Genomic DNA, 11,096 nt, shown 5'->3' on the forward strand with positions numbered 1-11,096 from the left:
ATGCTGCTGCCTCCAATCAACCAATCAGCTGCCAGATTGAAACCACATGAGAGCAGATGAACCCTGAGGAGGACAGACGAGCTGAGGAGGTGAACGCGTGGAGGACAGTTTCCCGTCAACACAGACACAACTAACAACTAAATATAAAACCGGGAGGAGTGAAATCAATAATGTAACGGACAAACACAGAGGTGGCGAGGTTCCACCTCCCGCTGTCGGCCCGTTCTGATCCATTCACCTGTTGACCTCTGTCACACCACAAACTGACCACTGAAGAACCTCTTACAACCTGTGGAACCAAGAAAACACGACAAGAACCACAAACTGAGAGGAACAACTTTTATTAAGAAACAGGCCGAGAATAAAAATGGGCCAATATTTACAGACAGACGGGTCACAGACAGACAGACGGGTCACAGACAGACAGACGGGTCACAGACAGACAGACGGGTCACAGTCCCAGCAGAGTTCTGGCCGTCTGACTCTGAGCCTGAAGAGTCTCGCTGGCGTAACGCTGCAACAACTCCATCTTCTTCCTCCGGACCAGAGCCTCCTCCACCTGAGAGACAGACGGGTCAGAGAGAGAGACGGGTCAGAGAGAGAGAGTGAGGTGAGACGGGTCAGAGAGAGAGAGTGAGACGGGTCAGAGAGAGGTGAGACGGGTCAGAGAGAGGTGAGACGGGTCAAACACAGACAGACGGGTCAGAGAGAGAGAGAGAGAGAGAGAGAGACAGACGGGTCAGAGAGAGACAGACGGGTCAGAGAGAGAGAGTGAGGTGAGACGGGTCAGAGAGAGGTGAGACGGGTCAAACACAGACAGACGGGTCAGAGAGAGAGAGAGAGAGACAGATGGGTCAGAGAGAGAGAGTAAGAGACAGACAGGTCAGAGAGAGAGACGGGTCAGAGAGAGAGGCGAGACAGGTCAGAGAGAGAGAGAGTGAGGTGAGACGGGTCAGAGAGAGGTGAGACGGGTCAAACACAGACAGACGGGTCAGAGAGAGAGAGAGAGACAGACGGGTCAGAGAGAGACAGACGGGTCAGAGAGAGAGGCGAGACAGGTCAGAGAGAGAGAGTGAGGTGAGACGGGTCAGAGAGAGACAGACGGGTCAGAGAGAGAGAGAGAGAGAGAGAGACAGACAGGTCAGAGAGAGAGACAGACAGGTCAGAGAGAGAGACAGACAGGTCAGAGAGAGAGAGTGAGGTGAGACGGGTCAGAGAGAGAGACAGACGGGTCAGAGAGAGAGACAGACGGGTCAGAGAGAGACAGACGGGTCAGAGAGAGACAGACGGGTCAGAGAGAGAGAGAGAGACAGACAGGTCAGAGAGAGAGACAGACGGGTCAGAGAGAGACAGACGGGTCAGAGAGAGACAGACGGGTCAGAGAGAGAGGCGAGACAGGTCAGAGAGAGAGAGTGAGGTGAGACGGGTCAGAGAGAGACAGACAGGTCAGAGAGAGAGACAGACAGGTCAGAGAGAGAGAGAGACAGACAGGTCAGAGAGAGAGGCGAGACAGGTCAGAGAGAGAGAGTGAGGTGAGACGGGTCAGAGAGAGACAGACGGGTCAGAGAGAGAGAGAGACAGACAGGTCAGAGAGAGACAGACAGGTCAGAGAGAGACAGACGGGTCAGAGAGAGACAGACGGGTCAGAGAGAGACAGACGGGTCAGAGAGAGACAGACAGACGGGTCAGAGAGAGACAGATGGGTCAGAGAGAGACAGACGGGTCTCTGACTCCTCCCCTCCTGTCTGACGCACCGTTTCATTTGCTCGTTCATGCCGTCGATACCAAAGCTCATATCTGAACACGTTTAAATCCCGATCGGCTGTTAGTAGTTTATTTTTTTGATCTTGAACGTGACGCTTTACGATCAGTCTGACATCGATGTGAGGACAGATCTCCGCACATCGTGGATTCATCCTCAGAATAAAATTTGTGTCCGTCTTTAACGCTGGGAGTCTGCGGCCAGTCGCACCGACACACTTCCTGCGGGCTACATTACTGCAGCGCTCACCGTTTAATCTGTAACCTATGATCAGAAACTGAATAGTAAAACAAACTAACTGCAAAACATCCTGAAGAGTCTGACCTGCTGGGTCTGACTGTACAGTCAGTAAACTCCGTCTTACATTTGATCTGCTCCTATTTTCAGAATCAGGCAGCCTCCGACATTTAAATTCAGCCTTCCTATTGAAAATGTAACGGGCTGCAGCTCTTGAGGACAGTCCAGTCTGCTAAACGATGAATGAGCAGCCTATCAGGGTCCGCGTGGGCAGCGTTCATATTTCTAGCTCCACCAGATTAAAAAGGAGGCTCTGCCTTTATTTACCAGTTGCCATGGTGAATCGTGGTATCGGAGCTTTTTTTCATCGCCACGCTTCCATCAGGCTCAACGTATCAGAGCTGACTCTGATCAGCTGTTCAGGAACCGGAAACTCAGAGTTTCCCTCCTCGGGCTCCGTCGGCTCGGAGTTTGTGAAACGGGGCCCTGGAGATCTGACCTGAGATCAGGACGGTGGTGGTTAAACTGCCGGTTATTATTTAACGCCACGACTCAAATGATCTTTCTCATATTAATTAGAATTTTATCTCAGGATAATAACTGGTGCGTCAGCTGACTTCATCCCAACACGGCCTGAGCCACAATCTGATTTACTGCCCGTCTACTCGTCCGCTGCGGCGCTCTGACCGTTGTCGCCGTTCAGGCGCTTTGCATTGTGGGACGCAGTATATCCAGTATATGTATGGGGTATTTCTGGAGTCCTGCAGATTGGACTCTGTTTACTACACAGTCCAGCAGCGTCTCACCTCTTTCTGGGAGGGAACAGGTACGTGTGCGATGAAGGTGACTCCGCCCTCCTCTCCCTCCTGCTCCTCCCGGCTCTCCTCCTCATCCGGCTGCACACAAAACAAACGCACCTTTACTACAGGAAGTGACAGGCGTGGCTCCGCCCACACAGTGAGCTGTCTGATGATGTAATAAAAGCTGCAGGACAGTCACCTCCTCTCTGTGGACGCTGTAGATGCTCTCCTCCTCCTCCTCCTCCTCCTGCTGCTGCTGTTTGTCTCCTGACAGACGAGACTCCTTCTCTGCTCTCCACCTCTGCACCGCCTCCAGCACCGCTACACCCACAGTACACAGAGTACACACCCAGAGTACACACACACACACACAGAGTACACAGTACACACACACAGAGTACACACACACACACACAGAGTACACAGTACACACACACACAGAGCACACACACACACACACAGAGTACACAGTACACACACACAGAGCACACAGTACACACACACAGAGTACACACACACACACAGAGTACACAGTACACCCAGAGTACACACACACACACACAGAGTACACAGTACACACACAGAGTACACACACACACACCAGAGTACACAGTACACACACCCAGAGTACACAGTACACACACACAGAGTACACAGTACACACACACACACACACACACACACAGAGTACACACACACACACACACAGAGTACACAGTACACACACAGAGTACACAGTACACACACACACACAGAGTACACAGTACACACACACACACACACACACACACAGAGTACACAGTACACACACACACAGAGTACACAGTACACACACACAGAGTACACAGTACACACACACACACACAGAGTACACAGTACACAGTACACACACAGAGTACACAGTACACACACAGAGTACACAGTACACACAGAGAACACAGTACACACAGAGAACACAGTACACACAGAGAACACAGTACACACACACACAGAGTACACAGTACACAGTACACACAGAGTACACAGTACACCCAGAGTACACACACACACACACACACAGAGTACAGAGTACACACCCAGAGTACACAGAGTACACACCCAGAGTACCCAGAGTACACAGTACACACCCAGAGTACACAGTACACACCCAGAGTACACAGTACACACACACCCAGAGTACACACACAGTACACAGTACACACACACACAGAGTACACAGTACACACACACCCAGAGTACACACACAGTACACAGTACACACACACAGAGTACACAGTACACACACACACAGAGTACACAGTACACACACACACAGAGTACACAGTACACACACACAGAGTACACAGTACACACACACACAGAGTACACAGTACACACACACACAGAGTACACAGTACACACACACACAGAGTACACAGTACACACACACACAGAGTACACAGTACACACACACAGAGTACACACACACACAGAGTACACAGTACACACACACACAGAGTACACAGTACACACACACAGAGTACACAGTACACACACACAGAGTACACAGTACACACAGAGTACACAGTACACACACACAGAGTACACAGTACACACACACAGAGAACACAGTACACACAGAGTACACAGTACACACACACACAGAGTACACAGTACACACACACAGAGTACACAGTACACACACACAGAGTACACAGTACACACACACAGAGTACACAGTACACACACACAGAGAACACAGTACACACAGAGAACACAGTACACACACACAGAGTACACAGTACACACACACAGAGAACACAGTACACACAGAGAACACAGTACACACACACAGAGTACACAGTACACACACACAGAGTACACAGTACACACACACAGAGTACACAGTACACACAGAGTACACAGTACACACACACAGAGTACACAGTACACACAGAGTACACAGTACACACACACAGAGTACACAGTACACACACACAGAGAACACAGTACACACACACAGAGTACACAGTACACACACAGAGTACACAGTACACACACACAGAGTACACAGTACACACACAGAGAACACAGTACACACACACAGAGTACACAGTACACACACACAGAGTACACAGTACACACACAGAGTACACAGTACACACAGAGTACACAGTACACACACACAGAGTACACAGTACACACAGAGTACACAGTACACACACACAGAGTACACAGTACACACAGAGTACACAGTACACACACACAGAGTACACAGTACACACACACAGAGTACACAGTACACACACACAGAGTACACAGTACACACAGAGAACACAGTACACACACACAGAGTACACAGTACACACACACAGAGTACACAGTACACACAGAGTACACAGTACACACACAGAGTACACAGTACACACAGAGTACACAGTACACACACAGTACAGATTTAGTGATGAGTCACTGCTGTGTTCAGGTGAGACATTAAACAGATTTCACAATAAAACTTGTTGATTTTTCACATTAAGACAATATTTTGTTTTTTATATCAAAGGTTCTCTGAAATATTATGTTTAAATATGCAAATGAGGCAGCGTCTAATGAAATATGCACTAATTTGCATCTATTTTAAGAACTGAAATCTGAACTCTGGATTATGTCGGGTTCAAAACGTTTGTTTTATTTTGTCAACACGTTAGACTGGAATGTCTCTCTTATTATTTCATCACTCAGAATAAAATGAAACGGAGCGCTCAGTGCAAACCGTCAGAGTCGGGACTAAAGCTGCAGTTTGGTGTCTGAAGGAGCTGCTGAAGATTTCGGGCTCTTTAAACAGACGTTTGGAACACATTTGTTATTGAAAATCAATATTTGGTGAAGACAGTCAGGTCTGAAGAGGCACCTGGAAGCTGCATCAGGACGCGAGTGGCACTGCTGCTCTCTGCAGGAACTTCAGATCTGAGCCAAAAAACGGCCACGTTTCATACTTTCATGTGAAGAACGGTTCAGGCCAGGACCAGGACCAGGACCAGACTCCGCGTTACTGGTTTCAGAGCGGCGGCTCTGGGTCACAGAAGTTTAGAGATGCAGCGTAAATGACCTCAGGTAAACCGACCCGCCTTTCAGAGAGGAAGTTACGCCACAAAGTGACCTGTCCTGACCTCAGACTGAAGCGGCTGCTGGATGGTTGCGATTAGAGCTGACCCCGAATAGTCGAAAGGTTTCGATGCTTCGATGGGCGGAGCCTGATTTGACTGTCAATCTCACAGTTGAAGCTTCGCAGCGAAACAAGGATCACGCCATATGGGGGTGCTCAACGTCTGATTTTACATAGAACTAGCAGTTTCCTCCCAATAAGTTGATATACAGCCTGTTACAATAAACATTTCAACATTTTATGCTGTAAATAAACATGTAGAAAGAAAAAAACTTTCAATAAATGTTTTTAAAGTGCGTAAATAAATCCTAAATAGTAACCCTGACCCTGGGGCGTCAGTGCACGCGTGAAGAGACGGAGCTCCAGCTTCACGGTGTTGTGTCGAGTTGTTGCACCTCGCGGGACTTTCAGATAATTTATCACCGTTCATGAACCACACGAAGAATATTTTATTGTTTTTAAAACAGCCGGCTACTTGAAATAACCGCGCACAAAAACACACACACGATTCGACTACAGGCAGGACGATCCTGACTCGACTACCTAAATCCTTGGTCGGGGACAGCCCTAGTTGCGATGAAACGTTCATCTCGCCAGAGTGGAGAGATTACATAAAGTCAATGCAAAGACGAGCAGGGGCCGCCGGGCGACGCTCAGGAGGCGGAGCAAAAACTCAAACGCAACGCTGAAATTATTCAGCTTCAGCGACTGTGCGGCGGGAGCTTTAGGGGGAGGGACGGCTACAGGAAATACGTGTCTGTCACTGGAGTCCAGCCGTCGCTGCACTGTGAAGGCAGTTAGCCTAGCGTAGCCTAGCATAGCCTAGCATAGCCTAGCGTAGCCCTTCTCGAGCCAAACTCCATTCAGAAAACAAGCATTTTAAAAGCCGTTTGCTTGTCGTCTCACTGACAAAGCGAGACTTTATATTTTTAACGAATCAGCATCCCGATGTCGTTATTTCAGCGTCTGATCCGTTTAATCAGCTTATTGATTCATCGCTGCAGCTCACGTTGGACTTTCCCAGGTTGAGGAGCTGGAAGCAGCTACAGTCAGCTGACTGACCGACGGCTGCAGCTGTAAAAGCATCTAACCTTGTTTCTCGTACTGCATCTCCAGAGGCAGCAGCACGCCGTCGTCCTCGTCTCTGTAGCCGTAATACTCTGCGTCCACCTCCTTCATCAGCTCCGCCCTCGTCTTCCTCAGCGCCGGGGCAGCTGGGAGGGGTCAGAGAGGACCAATCAGACAGCAGTACAGTGACGGACAGCGCGATATAAACAGGAAGTGGAGACAGAGTTTACTTACGCTCCTTCTCAAACAGCTCTCTGACCCCGGGCAGGTCTCTGGCCGCTCCAAAGTATTTATACCCTCGATTCCCCGGAACCTCCTTCCCCTCGTGATCCAGCATCCTGGGACCGACCCGCTGAGACACAAAGACACGTCATGAAAAAGGCTGCGGCCGCTGACCCCTTTCATCACGGACTCATCGCCCGCTGCTACATCATTAATCTGTCTCTGCTCTGATGTTCTAAGTGGAGGCTGCATCGGGTCAGACGCAGTCAGAGGTTCTGGGTTATATTTACAGCGTAGTCGGGTCCTCCCAGTTCTTTGATCCGGACCTCCCAGTGCCCCTTCTCTCTCAGCAGCTTGTTGATCTCATCGTTCAGGTCCCGGATCTTAAACTCCCCGAGACCAGCTGCATCCAGACAGAGAGACAGAGAGATCAGACAGGTTCCTGCAGGTCCGATCCACCTGTGTCAGGATCCGGTTCCTCTTACTCACCGTTCTGAATCTGAGCCACTTTCTTTGAGACCTCGCTGATGATCTGAAACACACAAACATCAGTTAAACAGCTGGTTCATGCTGCTGCAGGAGATGCTGAACACTGAAACATGAAACCAAACATCTGGTTCTGGTGCCACCCGGGTACGGAGCGGACCTGGTCCTGACGGCTCCTGCTTCCTTCCATGACTACACTTTCTGATATGGTACTGTCCTCTTCCTCAGGAGGCCGTCCCCTCTTATGCATGAAGAGAGAGCTGTGGGCCTCGCTAAAGGCCCCGCCCCCCTCACCTGTCCAGGTACACTGGTTTAAATCTACCCTAACCTGCTGGTGGAGCTCCGGGCAGCTTCGAGTCCCTTCAAGCAGCAGAGGATCTGTACAAGGCTAAGATAAACTCCAGCCCAGGAGGAAAACTCCAGAGAGAAGAAGGTGCACCGCAGAGTGTGTCCTGCAGAGTGTGTCCTGCAGAGTGTGTCCTGCAGAGTGTGTCCTGCAGAGTGTGTCCTGCAGAGTGTGTCCTGCAGAGTGTGTCCTGCAGAGTGTGTACCTGTCGTCTCCATTTCTCAGCTTTAGGAAGTTCACTGCACTCTGAGGCCAGAAAGGGTCTCCTCTCCTGCAGACAGACAGACAGATTTACACATTCTTTTATTTACAACCTGCGAGACATGAAGAGCAGAACCAACAGCAGAACCCGGAGCAGAACCTGACCTTGACTTTTCCCTCCTCCAGCTGAGCCTGTCTGAACCGAGCCAGAGCCGTCCTGAGAGACACAGCAGAGGGACACAGTTAAAGACAGCAGAACAGGACGGTCCTGAACCAGAAGAACAGGACGGTCCTGAACCAGCACCAACAGTGAAGCAGCTGCTGGATCGATCAGCTGATTGACAGAAACTATTTTGATCATCGATCCATCACTGAAATCTCACGTCATTCTAAAACGACAGAAACTCAGTTTGTTCTGGTCCTTTTCTTATTTTTGATGTTAATAAAGTGAACAGTACACACAGAGTACACAGAGTGAGTACTTACATGGCCTTCTCAGCGTTCCTTGCCTGTACAAACACACACACACACACATTATTAATCAGTTATAACATGAAACTAGAGAATCTGCTGATCAATAAATCACATCCTGGCTGAAACATTGAGATTTTAGTTCTTTATAGGTTTATTTTCTCAACTTCGATGAAACGGAGTGAACTAAACGTTGATACTTTTTATAAAGACAAGGAGAAACTTCTGTGTGAAGCTGCAACCTGCTCACACCAGACTCCATTCAAAGATGCAGCACTTTATCAGTGACATCTCTGTGTGTTGGCTGAGAGCTCAGACTTTTCACACAAGGGGAACAGATTGAAAACGTCTATAGATAAATTTGTTAATAACTCAAATGAGTGCTTGATAAACTGGAGGCTCATGAATATTCAACCTTCCTGCTCTGACTGAACATTAACGTGAGGCTGGGACAGAACAACGGCCCGCCAGCTCACACCAAACTCCGTTCAGAAATGTGTGACTTTAACAGGAGTGTGTCCCTGAGCTCTGGGAACACCGAACACTCACAGAGTTTATGATTTATAGTTACAGAAAACAGTTTAGAGGAGACTCTAAATGTTTTATCAGCTGAATATTCAGTAACGTTACTGAATGGACGCGTTAGCCGCCAGTTCAAGCTAACGAGCTGAGCTCTGCTAACATGTTAGCATGCTAACCAGCGGTGTTAAAGCTCGTCAGAGTGAAGCTGCTCACCATCTCTGCTTCTTCTTCTTCTGCTGCTGCTGCTGCTGCTGCTGCTGCTGCTGCTGCTGCTGTTGTTTCTTCTGTTTCTCCTTTTAAAGTTTAATAATCAGGCTGATGGAAACGACCTAAACACGCCGACACCAACAGGAACTACTCCACACTCTTCTTCTCCTGTTTCCGGCTTCGTCTTTATGACGCGTTACTGCCGCCTACTGGAGGAACTGCTGCTGATCCGGGTCCTCGGAGCGGGGGGGGGCACTGGGGGGCCACTGCTCCCTGAAGACTCCAGTCACACTTCACTGACATCACAGTCAGACTTTACAAGCTCAAAGGAAGTTATTACAGTGTTTTATGTTTAATATGCAAATGAGGTATTTCCTCATTTATTATGCGCTGCTTTGCATATCACATTCGTTTTAATATGATAATAAACCAAACAGCCTGACATTCACAGAGCGATTGATCAAAATGGATTCATCAAAAATATACGTGTGAATGAGCCTTTTTCTCCACATATTTACAGATAAAATGCTAAATTTAATGAGAATGATAAAAGATATTTAAAGAAACCCCTGTAAACGCCTCGCTGTCAGAAGAAGTGTGTGAAAAATGACTTGGCGTGCAGGAAACATGTCATTCAGAGGAAGCAGCTGGTAAAGATTAGCTAACGCACTAGAAACACATCTCTTACAGATATCTGATAGATAAACTAAAGCTGACGCTGTGCTCTACAAAACAAGCTTTCAAACAATGATTCAACATGGAGAGTTTTAAAAAGACCGGTAGAACTTTAACATGTAAAATACTAACAAAGATTAAATTTACTTGATCTGCAGTTGACAGACTCGGTGTAAAATAGACTAGTAATAATGTTTATAAACATTATTTTAGACTGAAAGTAAAATCGTCATTTTGGATTGTGGTGTCCCCTTAAAGAGTTTTTATCAACATCCTCGAAATACTAAGAAGAAAATATCAATGATATATGGAATATATACAGTATGTAGAATATGTAATAAAACTTGCTTCAGAAAGAAACTGTTTCTATTCATATTTTCCATGTTGGAAAAATATCTGGGAGATTCCTCACTAATACCTGAAAGTGAACTAAGTGAATGTTGTTTAGAATAATTAAAAGATATTTAATCACTAAATGGTTCAATTTAAACACCAGTACAAACTGTTCTTTCTGTGAAGACCAACCACAAACTGTTCTGCACCTCTTTCAGCTTCGTTTACACGCCAGCAGATTCTGCAGCAGGTTAATCATCAACCATATTTATAGAGATTTTACATTAATGTGGGAAAAAAGCTGTGAAAAGTGTTGTCTCTAAATAACATTATATAAGCTAACCCGGCAATGTTATTGTTATTCGTGTCTTTTTATACGTCTGTTTGTTCCCTGTACACCTTATTCCTTTTCTTGTAAAATACTGGAGGAGGCCACGATAGAGGAACATCATACAGAACCTCTCTCTCCACAAACAAAAAGAAAAGAAACATTTAGCAAACCAGAGTATAAAATAAAATAAATAAATAGTAAATTATATGTAATGAAATATAAACAAACAATAAGATGAATCAAAATTATTAATAATAAAATTCTTCTTCATAATTTCACCTGACGCATCA

General features: G+C 47.1%; 1 protein-coding gene across 1 annotated transcript; it reads right to left on the reverse strand.

Annotated features, from left to right (window-relative positions):
* Positions 1-325: 325 nt before the first annotated feature.
* On the reverse strand, positions 326-9,629 carry isy1 (ISY1 splicing factor homolog). Its single transcript, XM_038697724.1, has 11 exons — positions 9,474-9,629; positions 8,754-8,776; positions 8,433-8,484; positions 8,272-8,337; positions 7,724-7,766; positions 7,525-7,637; positions 7,247-7,364; positions 7,036-7,158; positions 2,999-3,120; positions 2,806-2,895; positions 326-559 (listed from the first exon to the last, which is right to left on the reverse strand). The coding sequence occupies exons 1-11, from the start codon at positions 9,474-9,476 to the stop codon at positions 452-454; spliced, it is 861 nt and encodes a 286-aa protein (XP_038553652.1). The 5' UTR covers positions 9,477-9,629; the 3' UTR covers positions 326-451.
* Between the last annotated feature and the right edge of the window lie 1,467 nt (positions 9,630-11,096).

The sequence above is a fragment of the Micropterus salmoides genome, unplaced genomic scaffold (assembly GCF_014851395.1).
Source record: "Micropterus salmoides isolate LMB-PRFRI ecotype aquatic unplaced genomic scaffold, ASM1485139v1 Ms_hic_scaffold_4, whole genome shotgun sequence".
Taxonomy (NCBI): Eukaryota; Metazoa; Chordata; class Actinopteri; order Centrarchiformes; family Centrarchidae; genus Micropterus; species Micropterus salmoides.

Bases quoted from the DNA above. Each gene is read 5' to 3' on its own strand.
- isy1 (XM_038697724.1), bottom strand. The intron at 7,365-7,524 runs GTAAATATAACC...TTTGTGTCTCAG, and splicing joins TGGGAGGACCCGACTACGCT to CGGGTCGGTCCCAGGATGCT. The intron at 7,159-7,246 runs GTAAGTAAACTC...GACCCCTCCCAG, and splicing joins AGAGCTGTTTGAGAAGGAGC to CTGCCCCGGCGCTGAGGAAG.